This window comes from Melampsora larici-populina (assembly GCF_000204055.1).
Source record: "Melampsora larici-populina 98AG31 unplaced genomic scaffold MELLAscaffold_60, whole genome shotgun sequence".
Taxonomy (NCBI): Eukaryota; Fungi; Basidiomycota; class Pucciniomycetes; order Pucciniales; family Melampsoraceae; genus Melampsora; species Melampsora laricis-populina.
In genome coordinates, this window is record NW_006768824.1 from 67202 (window position 1) to 81453 (window position 14252).

General features: G+C 39.3%; 4 protein-coding genes across 4 annotated transcripts; 2 read left to right on the plus strand and 2 right to left on the minus strand.

The window, feature by feature from the left end:
- Positions 1-895: 895 nt before the first annotated feature.
- On the minus strand, positions 896-1446 carry MELLADRAFT_111959 (uncharacterized protein; the record flags this gene model as incomplete). The annotated part of the gene is made up of 2 exons (XM_007416443.1): positions 896-1157; positions 1220-1446. The coding sequence occupies 2 exons, from the start codon at positions 1444-1446 to the stop codon at positions 896-898; spliced, it is 489 nt and encodes a 162-aa protein (XP_007416505.1).
- Positions 1447-4239: 2793 nt separating this feature from the next.
- MELLADRAFT_67915 (uncharacterized protein) lies at positions 4240-7230 on the plus strand (the record flags this gene model as incomplete). Its single annotated transcript, XM_007416358.1, has 1 exon — positions 4240-7230. The coding sequence occupies one exon, from the start codon at positions 4240-4242 to the stop codon at positions 7228-7230; it is 2991 nt and encodes a 996-aa protein (XP_007416420.1).
- Positions 7231-7814: 584 nt separating this feature from the next.
- On the minus strand, positions 7815-10198 carry MELLADRAFT_111961 (uncharacterized protein; the record flags this gene model as incomplete). Its single annotated transcript, XM_007416442.1, has 7 exons — positions 7815-7871; positions 7954-8420; positions 8644-9150; positions 9220-9366; positions 9440-9490; positions 9798-9962; positions 10048-10198. 7 exons carry the CDS (start codon positions 10196-10198, stop codon positions 7815-7817), a joined length of 1545 nt encoding a protein of 514 aa, XP_007416504.1.
- Positions 10199-11890: 1692 nt separating this feature from the next.
- On the plus strand, positions 11891-13393 carry MELLADRAFT_111962 (uncharacterized protein; the record flags this gene model as incomplete). The annotated part of the gene is made up of 2 exons (XM_007416359.1): positions 11891-12344; positions 12456-13393. The coding sequence occupies 2 exons, from the start codon at positions 11891-11893 to the stop codon at positions 13391-13393; spliced, it is 1392 nt and encodes a 463-aa protein (XP_007416421.1).
- Between the last annotated feature and the right edge of the window lie 859 nt (positions 13394-14252).

Genomic DNA, 14252 nt, shown 5'->3' on the forward strand with positions numbered 1-14252 from the left:
AATCTCCCCAGGCAAACCAATTCATGTCGCAGTTAACACCAAGATACATTAAGGTCTCTGGAATCTGTTCCTCCCAGAATCTGTTATCCAGTCAAATAAAGATACAATTTTGTCCACCAATTTGGTATCCCAGCAGGGACTGTAGCTCTGCAATCCGGTACAAAAGGTGTCCACAAAGTGCACTGTTTTTCAGAGCTATAAAGCATTAATAAACAAATGAAGATATCCTGTGAAATATCTTACCATCTATTCTTAAACTTTTATCTGTACCAAACCTGGCTTGCAGCACTGCCAAACTTATTTTGAGCAGTGCAGCTCAAATCTGGCTCTCCCAAATTGAGTAACTTTGAGGGTAGTGATGAAAAAAATCAAGAAATTTAAGCAAGTGACAGCAGAACTTGTTTTCAGCAGTGCTCTACAGCGCTGCAGGCAAAAAATGAGTAACTTTTTTTGAAAGTGATTTCTTTCTTGATAAATTGTTTATAAAAGAGTGTAAAGAAACATTAAAATAATCTAGTATGGTAAAAGGATGTGAAAGACTGTAAAGGGAACAAAGGAAAATAAACTCAATTGAAATAAAAAATTGACAAGTGAGACAAGACAATATTAAAAACAAGACTGTCTAGGTTACTCTTTGATGGCTTTTAAAAACTTCCAAAAAGAAAAAAAAGCTGTTTGATTTCATAGAATCAAAGAATTATAAGTCAATCAAGATCAAACAATAATGACTCTTAGCTCCTTTATTACTTTTTCCAACAATCTAGCCTATGTTCATGTGCAATACCAACCCCAATACCAACCACACCCACTTGTTCATTCATATTTCAATTTTTTGACCTCTCAAATACCATATCTAACCTATTAATCATTCCAATTCCAATTGACATTTCTTTAATCAATCCAGTTTTTTGATTTCATATTTACCTTGACCACCTTTAATTAGTTTCCACGTCTTGAAGTTGCTATCCCAAGAACCAGAACAAAATAAATTACTAAACAATAAACCTGAAATCAATGTAATCCTTCTTGCTTTTATAATACTGTCTTGTGTCAGTTCATTGATGCTCTCTTTTTCAGTCCCATGTGCTAATGGTTGGGGAAAGATTGCTTTCTTTTCATATTTACTCCAAAGTGACATTGAATTACATATGCACAAACTAATCTGCAATCAGTTTTGGTTTTAAGAAGATTCATTTTTTGAAAATGGGTTTTCACTTACCCACTATCACTTCTACTTAAGAATAAAGTATTATTGATCATACAAACACAATCAATAGAACCTTCCACAAAACATCTAGATGGATATTTGGTTTTCTTTTTCTTTTGTTTAATCAAATCAACATTCTCATTCTCATCATCACGTTGTGGATCCAAACCAGCTCCATCAATTATATCTTTTAATTTACTATTTCCACCACCACAAGAGACTGATTGAGATTGATCCATGATTTTCCAATTGCTACAAGTTTGATCTCTACCACCCTTCTGAGACTGATGTTTCTTGACTTAATGATGATGTTGATTGGATTTGATATGGCCTGCAATTGGTATGTGAAATTATTGTAAGCTTGAGGCTAAAACACTTTGCACAACACTTTCTAGGGAGATGTGATGCATGCCTGGATCCAATCCTTGATTTTTGCAATTTCATACATGTGTTTCAGCTTGAGTTTGCCCCCTGATATATATTGCACTTTTCCTATGTCACCAGCTCCTTTGGCAATTCCGAGTGTCTTGAAAAAGAAGTGGGCTGTAGGAGGTGAAGGTACAATTGGGTGTGATCAATATCTTGACTTGCATGGGAGTCAAAGGTCCATTAGGGGGTTTCAAGTTGGCCAAAAAGTGCCTAAAAATGTTTGTACTTTTGCCTCCCAACCCTTGAATTTTCATTCATTTTTTATAGAATAAAAACTAGAATGCGCTTCTTGGGAAGGGCTTTCTAGAAGTTTTTTAAAAATTTGAATATTATAAGCTATGTTTTTATGTGGGGCATTTGAATTTTAGGCATTTTTTAACTTGAAACCCAAGTGGTCAGCAGAAAGCACTGCACCCAGATATGTTGGGGCCAGATTGTTGACGGAATGCAAAACCACCAGGGCCCCAGCTCCTGGGGCAATGGAGCGGCTGCGCCAAGCGGTGCAAGCCAGATTTGTCTGTACACAGTAAATCTCACTCTAAGCCGTTTGATCTTGTTCCTTGGTCCTTTGTTGAGCATTGAAATTTGTTTTTGTGCATGGCTTATGTTCATTCTCAATTTGGTTGATGAACTGGACTTGCTGAGTAATACTTCAGCTACTATAGTCTTCAAAAACAATCTTTTTGTCCTCTTCACTTTGTACATGTGGTGGTATTTTCTGATTGACAAGCACACTTAATTCCCCTTTCTTCATCAAAGGGAGCTGCACCTCAATATTGATACAGATTCAATACTTAAGCCTGGCCTAACCTTTCCCACCATCCAACCTGTTGCATAGACTGTGAACTTGGAATCAAACTATTCCCTGGAATGTATGCCATGAAACAGGTGCCTATTAAAACTGCCTATGCATTGAAAGATTTCCCTGATATTGCAGAGTTGTCTCTGTAGTCCATTTTATAGAGTGAGTAGAGTTAAAGATGCAACCATGCAAGTAGTGCAGTGATCACTATTATTTGTAGGAGAGTGGGGTGGAGGACTGAATTTCATAGCTCACTGTCAATCCTTACATCCTTTCTCTAAAGGCACCCTGTGAGTCTGCCAAATGGTATCCCTCTCTCTCTATTCTGAAAATTTCCATATGTTGTATTCATTGGTCATTGATATATTCAATGGAATTCCCAATGCAAGTGACCCTCGTTTGCAATATCTTCCTATCTTTCCTATTAACTTCTACCTGTATACATATAGTAATCTATGCCTTGACCCATGATGTTATTCTCTCCCCCTAACGGTTTCAACACTGTTTATCATTCAACATAAGCTCAATCCATTTAAACTATGCTTTGGGGCTAATACAAGAACTTTGCCAGACATATTCTCAAAGATTCTTAGTTCAGTTAAGGCACTCAAAGTAAGTATGTTGTGCTACAAATGCTACCAAACATAGATTCCAAGGGGTAATATCATTTAAATCTCATCTTTGGCAGGGAAAGTGACATTTTGAATGATGTTTGGCAAATTAGGTACTTCAAAATGTCATCTTCCCTGCAAAGAAAGAAAATCGAACTCTATGTCCTGCTACATATGGAGCACAACACACTTACTTTAAGTACCCTTGCAATGAATGCTGTGACCTACTTGGCACAATACGTACTTAGTCACTTATGTACATAGTCATCTACATTATACTTTTCTCCATGCAGAGGCTTGTATCCCCGTTTAGCAATCTATCTGCATCACAGGAACATCTTCAGCACTTGTCTCTTGCATTTCCATGTACGCCAGTCATAACAATGACCAATTCAAGAAAACCAAAAGATCCTTATAACAAATATGAGACATATTATAACAGGACCCAGGAATGCTTCTAATGAAGTTTGTGACAAAAAATTTGGAACTTAACCTTGAATTTGAGTGTTTTTGTCAATATCAGGCAAAGCTTATGTCAAAATAAAGCATTTGTACCTTCATTGTTTGTGTGGTGACACAGGATTGAAAGCATGATTGCACATATTGTTTTCTTGTTTCCCAACACTAGTATTGGTCCTGGTACCACAAGAATTGGCCACCATTGTAGTCCAGATTCAAGTTTTGTGATTAATCTATCAAAAAGTGTCTCCATACTTGATTTTCCCAAGAACCAGCCAACAGTCAACATGGCTGTGTATTAACCCAGCCCTGTGCCTGCACGTGAAAGGGGCCAGATCTTTTGTTTTGAGGCCTGCACAAAAAAAAATTGTCTGGATGTGGTTTGTGACAACAAACATTGCAATCAAGATTTTTTGATTTAGCCTGATTCAAGGTCTCAAACATTGGAAATTTTGTCATAAATCTCAATAGGCCCATTCCTGGGTCCTATCATAAATAACATTTCAATTCATTTACAATACTCATTTGTTTACTGAATTCAGATACTTAAAACCTGTCCCAGTATCTAGGCAAAATGTGTAGAATTGCCTCAACAACAGACACAAAATATCTCAAGTGACACATGTAAGGTGTATTCAATTCCATGTTTCTCTAGATTCTTGTTTAAGTCTTATCAAAACCCTTTTCAGTTCTTTGTCTTCAAAAGGGCCAAGTATTCACCGGCATCAAAGATGAAAAATTCTTGGTTTCTTCTTATATGTTTAAGTCTGCTTCCATCAAGCTTTGCATTCCAGCCCATCCCCATTACATCACTCATCACACATGATGTTTCAGAGAGCAATAAACTTTTGAACCTGGATGTCTCATTGGGAAAGAACCTTTTGCACAATGATGAACTCCTAAACACCAATATGGGAGACAATTTTCACAACCTTCCACCCATAAACCCCAAATTATTCAAAGGACATGATATAAACTGGCTACCAGGAGACAGTGACTGGAATTCAAGGATCTTGGAACCTCATGAATTGGCTACAATTGCAAGTGTTGAGTGTCATTCTGGAGACCAATACAATTGTGAAAGTACACAAGAGTTCCCCACTTGGCAAGCAACACAATCATTTACTGCATTTGATAACGGATATCTTATGTGTGTTAATGGACAAAGTACGGAAAACCATCAAGCTAATCTTATTGGAACCACAGATAGACCTTTTCCCCTTTATTTGAATCATCATACATCTCAATATGACTCAATTTCACAACTAGAGTTTGAGAACTTCATGACCAATGAATTGCAGATATATGATCATCACACATTATTAGGTCAGCAAACACAGGCCCCTCATGTGAGGATCACACCAACATGGGGTGACAGCTTCCAACCAATGATGCTAAAACAGAGGCCTTTAATGAACCAAGAATCAATACTTGCAACACAATCACCAGCTGTGCACCAGAGTCACACATATGATGTAGACTCACTGGCAAATTCCTTTAGCTTTGATCCAGTGCATCATCTACAAAACTCAAACAACCTGATGGAAGATGATTTCAATCAGTATGGATGTGGCTGGAAGGGTCTGGGATATCCTCAGATAAGCCAATTCATCACACATCCAGAAAGATTGGCAGCAGACATGAACCATGTTCATACAGCTTATTGGAATAAGCCATGGAATCCTTCGATGTCTGAATCCATCAATCAACTGGAACATACTAGTACTACTAACCCAGCGGAGGATAATATTCAAAGTTACAGATCTGCTTTGATAAATATGGAAGATCCTCAGCCTGGTCAATACACACCACAAATCACTCAAAACTATATTTCAACACCAGAAGATTTGCAATCATGCCACAATCAATATCCCCTCCAGGCAAAAATGAGCACTGATACACCACTTTGGAATGAATTGTCCCAGGTAGTGGAACAGGGATTTGAAAGCATGAGCAATCAATCTGAACCAGATCTAACCAATGAAAAGAAATTGTCTTCTGGAAAGAAGAAAGCTTTGGATTTGAATAATGGAAAAAATGATATAATCTGTGGAGGCCTGAGCAATCAATCTGAACCAAATCTAACCAATCAAAAGAAATTGTCTTCTGGAAAGAGGAAAGCTTTGGATTTGCATAATGAAAAACATGATATAATCTGTGGAGACCAAAATACCTTGGAAAGCTCTTTGGCACACCCCAATGATAGACTTCAGGCCTCAACATCAGGAAGTATCTCAAGGCTTTTGGCAAATGTAAATTCTAAAAATCAAGGCGCCAGTATCAATCATTCAGTTGATGAAGAAAAATTTAATGCTAGGATAGCTAAACAGTCACGCAGGCAGGAATCAAGAGATGCAATGCAAACTTTACAGAAGATTGGTACCTTCCAGGTGTCCAGAACTCCTAGCCTTTGTTATGAAATTCCCCTTTGGTTTTATAATATGAATACCAATCTACTCAAAGACCTGCCTCAAGATCACATTGCAATTAAAAATGTTTGTCAAGCTTTGAAATGTGCCCAAATCCATGTCACAGCAATTTTCTTGGGTATCCTGTCTGTCCATCATCATCATGGAGATGATATGGCTTTGCAGACAGATATTATGTGGCATGGATGGGAGTTTTTGAAAAGGTTTTTTTCACAATGGTACACAATAAGTCTCAAAGATATAAACTTTCAAAGCAGTCCTGGGGATAGAACATCTCGAACAACACTTCACACCAATGAGGCAACATATCTGTTGGAACCTAATTTTTTATTAAAATACTTGGCAGATACCTATGGACTCACAACTATAGCAATCCAAATATTCACATGTTTGATATATGAATGGACCAAGTATGAGCCAGTGTCACATGATCTTCCCATTGATCTAGAGAAGGTGAAGCAAAAATCTCTGCATGTTTATGATCCAGATTTTATATATAGACAAGGTGGATTTTACTCAAGAGCTGGGATAAATAACCCAGCATGGGAGGTATTGCAATCCAAAAGCAGAACAAGAAAGTCCATGTCCCAAAATCACAAACACAAGACAATGGAAGACCTCTTCCAGCAGGCAGAGTTTCTGTCCCCTCAAGGTTTTGATATGTGTCATGATATCCACAAATTCTTTGGATCCTTACTTGACAGATTATTAAATTCCTACAGAACTCTTTACCACTGTAATATACCTATAGTCACAAATGAAATGCAAAGGATGTCACAGTCCAATGACATACATTCAAATATACATAAGTCAAATCTGGAAAAGATTGTTCAGGCTTTAAGTATGGTAGAGTATAGAGTGACTGTAGGATTCATAGGGCTTGTCAGGGCACTTCACCAAGATCATGTTACAGAAGATCAACTCAAGATGATCAGTTCCAATGCATGGAAATTTTTGAAGGGAGAATTCAACAAGTGGAACCAACTAGATTTTGAGGGAAACTTAAATGTCTTATTCACTGCACCAGAAGTAGGATACAAATCTGATAAAGATTGGCTGGATACCCAAAAATCTTTTCGAAGACTTTGGGAATTGGCAGGATTGGCAAGAAAGCAAATCCCAATTAAATATGTGAAATATCTTCTAAAATCATGGACCTCCACACTCTCAAAGGGAGTGCTTGGAAATTCAACTGAGCTAGGCTTCTTGGCAACAGAGGTTTTTGATAGAAATTTATCATTGCTGAGTAAGAAGATTGGAGGGATAGGATTGCCAAGAACCTGGTACATCTGATACTACAAATTCAATGCAGTGAAGCTGAGGAGAGATGAAACACCACTTTATAGAACTCATTGCTATGAAATTCTAGCTGTACTAGTAGTGATGTGTGCTCCAACTTACAATTTACTTTCTAATTGTCTACTTTGCTACATTGTATCTCCTTTTGTGAGTGCTTTAGGAGTATTTCATGCTTCTTTGTTTTTTTGTTTTGACCTACCAGTGTCATTAGACAAGATTTTATAGATTCACAGTCTAGCGCTTCATTCTTGTATTCAAATTCAAGCAAATTGCTATTGTTTTTGTAATTCATGAGGGGGTTTCAAGTTGGGCTTCTTTGGGAGATCATAGTACACACTATCTTGCGAAAACTCTTCAAGTAGTCTGAATGTAAAACCAGGCAACTAAATGAATTTTCTGTTGAACTTGTCATACAAACCTTCTCCAGTTTTTCAAAACAATCATGAAGCCATTTTTACTCACACTCTGGCTGACACTATCTCCACAAACATAGTAGATACAAACAAAAGACAGTAATCATATTTTTTAAACAATCAGTGCATTCACTAAAACTTTGAAAGCCAAAGTTGACTTGAGCATTAAAATTCATTGGTTTCAGCCAATTTACATCCCGCTTCAATAGACATTACTTCAATCTGAAAACAAGCAGCGACGCAAGTCAGAAATTGGTCAGCTCTAACAAAAGAACCACAAAAGAAGCGAAAAAGCATCACGTACCCCGCTGAATCTCGTATGATCTGGTTTCTTGAGAAGAGGTGAAGAATTGTCAACAAGTAAAATAAACCTACGAAAATGATTTCTTAATTTTTTTCCAATCACCAACAAAGCCTTTACAATTTCTTTAATTTCAGAATTCACATCATCAAAATAATCATCTTCATCCATATCATCTTTTCCAAAAGTTTCATTAAGTAATTGAAATCCGATTTCAGTAGATAAAACAAATTCTTCTAAAGGAAGATGAATTGAATCATTCATTGAACGAAAACTATCTAATAATTCCATCGAATCTTCTATTGGAATTTTGTCTAATTCATGCGATTCTGGTGCTTCCATTCTTGGTAAAAAGATTCGTAAAAATGGATTGATCTTATTTGCATCACGTAATCGATAATAAATTTTGTCTTGTTCTGTTTGTTCTGCTGATTTGATTAAACTGCACAAGGTTGGGATCATAATTGCACCTGAATTCACAGTAGGAGACATGGCTCAATCAGTTTAACTTCATAAAATCTTGAATCAATTTGATTTGATGTTCAAATACTTGCCTGCCTTTAAAATGGGCTCTACCCTTGGAGAGGGACTAGAAGCGCCATTTCCAAATTCTGTATATCAAGACATTGACAAGCATTAAGAGCAAAGTCAGTACGGTATCCAACAAAAATTTGTGCTAGTGGAATTACTGACCAAGGAATTGAATTCTAGGTCGTCGTTGAGAAGTCATCTTGTATAGCGAGGACTTGGCTTCATCAAAGATTTCTTCAACGCAGGCTCTATGAAAGAACACACAAGTGAACTCCTCTGAAGCATAACTTTCAAGCCATTCAGATGATCGGGTCGGAGGATCACCATTACTATTCAAAATGCATAATTCTAAGGCGTCCATCTCACATTTTACCGACCAATCCATTTGACCTAAAGACTTTTTCTTCCCTTTCTTACCTTCGGATTTACTTAAGGTGCTAACCGGGCCCAATATTAACACTTTTGTAGTTTGTTTAAAGTAACCAAGCCAATACTCCATGTTCCATTTGAATCGATCAGCACATACACTTTGAACATCTCGTGATCGATTTCCCATATCAAGCAATTCCGCCATCAATTGATGTCCTATTTTATCTCTGTGCTTTATACGTTGTGCTACTTTGGCTTCTTCTATACATCGTTGTTGGGCTGCATTTGGCTTGCGTGGGGCTGTTGAAAGAACGTCGTCTAATTAGAACAGGTGAAAAATATTTGAATCTCGGTTTTGGAAATCCTGACCTATGGCCGCTTTACCAAGCTCGTTTGCTCTTGGCGTATTTTTAAATCGATCTGTTGATAACTTGTCGGCGGGACGGGGTGTTACTTTAGCATTTTGTGATCCTAGATAGTTTGATGGTGGTTGGATTGCTGTGAATTTGACCGGTGCTGTTGCAAGGAATTCCTCACATCAGAACAGACAAATAACAAAGGCTAGATCTCGAGTTGTGTAAAAACGGACCGTGAATCTCTTTAAGCTTGTTCGATGGTGTCGTATCCTTAGTTTGTCCTACTGATCAATTTTTATTATACCCAAAATCAATGAAAACTATAAGATCTTATCTTTAAATCTATGAATGTAAGATAATCAAATATATTATCATCCTTACCGAAGCTCTTTCTTGGGGCTTCCCGTCCATTGTTGTCTCGAAGCATACGACTACTTGAGCCATTCGGACCGCATATAATTTTTTTGATCTTCTTAGCCATCGGAGACACCGTGTCTTACGAGTCCGAATGGAAAAATTCAATTTCATCAATAATTAATCTCAAAAGTCAGATTTTAGAAGATGAAAAGTTGAGTATAGAGAACCACATACCTGGACTTGATATCGAGACACTAGACGCGGAAGCCGCCGAGGAGACTACTTCGGTTCGATTTCTGGCCCACTCTGGCTCTAATTCATGAAGAGGAGTAGGTATCCAAGTTCGACCCGATCTGAGGGTCTTTTGATGTCGATTATCACTTCCCTGAGGTGAGAAAGCTGATCAAAATATTGTAGCCAGGAAACATGATTTTTGATCAGTGATCCAATCCACTTTGTGTTGCTGAAAAGCAGGGCGACCTACCAGGGGGTGACTCAGAACCAGGGTCGAGTTCTTGGGCATGATGCCCGTCGTTCAATTTCGCCCTTTTATGATGCCTACTGTCTTCTGGAGCTTGGGGAGTATATGGTATCATGACCGATTGGAACACAGCAGATTTTTGTTTACCATTCATGATATCAAGTTGAGAGCTTTGGTGCGTATGAAAAGTCAGTTATCGAGACTCAGACTGTAGATGAAAAAGTTCGTATAGTAGGATGTGGGTTGAATAAATAGAAATCAGAAAATCCTCTGTTACGAATACGATCGACTCAGAAATGAAGATATCATCGATTGAATACTACTTATGGATGTTATGGGCTCAGACTCAGTTTGAGAAGCCTTTCTTGGGTAAACTCAAAGACAATCGATTGTTGATACGTTGATGTTCAAGTTTACAAAGTGAAAATGAGTCAAAGTTGATGACAACTTGATGAACACATTCAGACTCATGCTCGGACCATTTCTCCACAATCTCCCATATACCATGAATCTTATTCAGATCTTAAACTCGTCACCCAATCAAAGGGTCTTTAGGCTGGGTCTGGCTCATCCTCATCACCTCATCATGCTTTCTGTTCAGTGTTCATCATCCTCAAACTTCTACCCTTTTTGTGACTTTCTCTATCACCCAAGCAAATCGAGTTCGATTTGTGCAAAACAAATCGATAGACACTCATAAACCGGGTACATGGTGAAATTATAAATATACCGTCAGCATTTCATCACAACAAACAAGATCGCACCCTTATGTGACATTTCCAGTTCAAGGGTCGAGCACGGGTTGGGCTTCTGCATGATTTCGAATTCCGGCTTCTGACCTGGTCGAACCCTCTTTGATATAACCTCATTGTGAACCCATTGAGCATTACCATAGATGGCTTCAAGAGCTCGACATGTGTTTTCGTGTCTGCCTCTATCCTAAACAATCGATACAGCCTGCTTCGAGTCCATCGGATGCAAATTCCAAGTTATGTGATCTCAGAGTCAGATGTGCTTAGAATGAAAGAATATTGCATGACTCCGGTTATGTGCAGTTTGTGATTATGGGCTTCGACGGCATGGATAAGATTTGGAGATGGTAAGGTAAAGAATGTGGCTTTGGGTTGGGTTTGGTGACCCAGATTCCTAATCGGATCTGAAACTCCATCCAATGTTGTTCAGGAAGGTTGGCCAGACGACGGGCTCCGTTTGATAGTTTTGACAACAACTTCAATTCACCTTTGCAATGAAATTCGTACTGGTGGGAGTTTGTCATGTGGACGGTAATTCTATTTCCTCTCTTACAGTCACGGATTGATCCGAAGGGTTTCTCAACTTCTCAAACATCGCACAATTGTAGCTGAGTGACTCGAACCCTTCGAAGAACCTTCTTCATCATGGTCGAGAAGGTTTTTGTAACAAGTGATACATCAACTTTTGTGGCGCATGGTGATCATTGACACAATATTCTTCACCAAGAGCGAGATCGCGTTGGAGAACAATTCCCAATCCGCATCATCTTGTTTTTTTGTTTGCGCGACCTCCAAGTGACGGATCACCACGATTTGGGATTTCGACTTCAGTCTGGTGTCGTTTCACTCACTCTAATCCGCTCGACGAGGTCACTTGACAATACCCCCTCAAAATCATTAAGAAAAAGAGGTTTGGAAAGCAAAGTTCGTCTCTTGGACCCATCACTAATTTCTTTCCTCTTTTTCAATAATTTTTATCAACATCAGCTACCGATTGCACCGCATGATATGGCTCAATGCTCACGTTAGATATGCAACTTCACAGGTTTCTAGACTCAATTCACTCATTCAGACCCCGCAGCACCCATACCATCATGAAATATGCTCAGATTGGCCAAAATATCCAACCAGTGGATCTCACTCACCAGCTACAAAACATAAATCTGGCTCGGCAAAGGTACCCAGATGTTGCGTCGATGTTGCCTGATCTTTTTCGTCGGCAAACACCTCCTAGACCCATCACCACTACTGCATCTCCTACCACAGCCGCCACACGCCCAACGAATTCCCAATCTGCCCCTCCCAATTCCCAACCTTCCCCTTCAAGTCCAACAAATCCAACTTCATCACGTCCTTCTCAATCGGCTCCCCCTCCTCGTGCTAGCGCTTCTCCAGCCTCTACTCCAGCTTCGGCAAACAATAGAAATGGTGCTCAGCAAAACCCAGCAACTGCCGCCCGTCCTGCTCAAGTTGCTGCACCCTCACCACCTCAAAGCTCTCAAACCAGCCAGCCAGCCAATCCTCCTGCAGTAACAACGCCTTCAAATTGTAAGCATAGATATTCTTATGTGTATTGAGTTCGGTTCAGAGCTGTCTGACTAGATCATGATGTTTTGTCTGTCACTGATCACATGTGATTACCCTGCATTACTCAAATAGCTTCTACGCGTGCTAGTCCTTTGGCTCCTAGACCGTCCAATAAACCTGGGAGTCCGCTAAAGCCAGGTTCAACTGCCAAAACACGTAAACCACCAGCACAAGCTGACAGCAAGAAGAATTTGATGATCATTGGTATCGCGTGTGGGGTTGGAGTTTTACTCGTGATCATCGGGGTGATTATCTTCAAGATGAAATCTAGTAAGCGCCAACAGCGGTCTTCAGTCGAAGGAAGTCAACAAGCCTCCTCCCAATTTCAAACATCTGAAGGTCCATATTCAATGGATTACATTCGGCCGCCTGGAGAAGCTCATCCTTCCTTCACGAGACCGCCACCAACGTCCAACATGACTTATCCTCCTTTGCCGCCGCCGGGGAAAGTTTATCCAACCCAACCGAATCATAACATCTACGCTCGAGAATCTATGGAATTCTACAATCCGCGACCTCCTCCACCCATTCTGCCAAGACACGAGTACAATCCACATACGACCGAAAAGCAGTGGCGTAGGGAGCCATCGACATACGATATTGATGGTTACTATCATGCGCCGACATCAATTGCCAGTCCAACCGGCCAACATATTGATGCAAGATACACAATAAATGAACCGGAGTATGATGTGATGCATCCAGATGAAAGGCCCTATGATCCACGGTACACGCTTGATCGCAGAGGCAAGTTGAAGTATGCAATTGAAGAAGACTCTTCTGTAGCACCAAGATCAAGATATGACTCAAACTACTTTGGAAGAGAATATCGACAAGAGCTAGAGGGATCAGATATAGATGCTCAGTCAAGGTACTCGTACTATCCGCCTGAGCACCTAGAAGTACCTCATTATACCCAACCTCGTGGTCAGGCTCCATTAGACCCACCAGGATCATCAAATTATTACAACAACTCGTTTCGAAATCAGACGAGACTTCCATATGAATGAGGTTAGATTATTCATAGGGCGTAGTATTCTTATTTAACACTTTTGATTAGGAAATCACTCCGAAGCAATAGAACACCTCCAGCCATCTTGATTATCACACAGAGGTTTCAATCTACTTCAAACTCTGCGAATCTTCCAAATTTCCCCCAAAAAGAGACCTTCGAAGTGGCAAAAAGCGAGACCGGAAAGTCGTATGCAACAAACGACCCCTGATTTCCCCTCAACTTTGGCTCTGCTCAGTTGACGACCACTCATAGAATCGGACAAAATCATTCAAGAGAAAAAGTTGCCTAAATTGGGATCTCGAAAGCTTGAGATCTATCGGGAATCACTAGATTCGCGTCAAACTGATCATTCATACTCGAATGTATCCGAAGTAAGATCTAGTCTCTATACCTTGTTGTTTTTACATGAGCACTGACCAAGCTATTTTTCATTTGTTTGACTACTGAATGATTGGATAAAGTGATGTAGAAGCTTGTTGAAGACTTTAATCCCTTCACCAACTCGGATATTGCGCCTCTAAAACCTTCCAGAAGACTCGGTTTCAAGATGCCCCTTACCATGCCTTACGGACAGGAGGGGATTTTTTAGACTTTCCCAATATTTCCACTTCTCTTCACATCTTTGTAAGTGGTATAAATCTGAAGTGACTGCAGTATTCTGCGCGCGAGATCCCAATGAGTTCCTTCGCAATCTTCAACAATATCTTACAATCATATAAACATGAAATAAAAACCTCATGAAATCTTCATTCTCTTTGATCATCATCATCATATAACATTTCAATATATCCTATTTTTATTATCTTTTCATCCTTTCATATCACTTTGGATTGTTTATATCTCCGGATTACTAC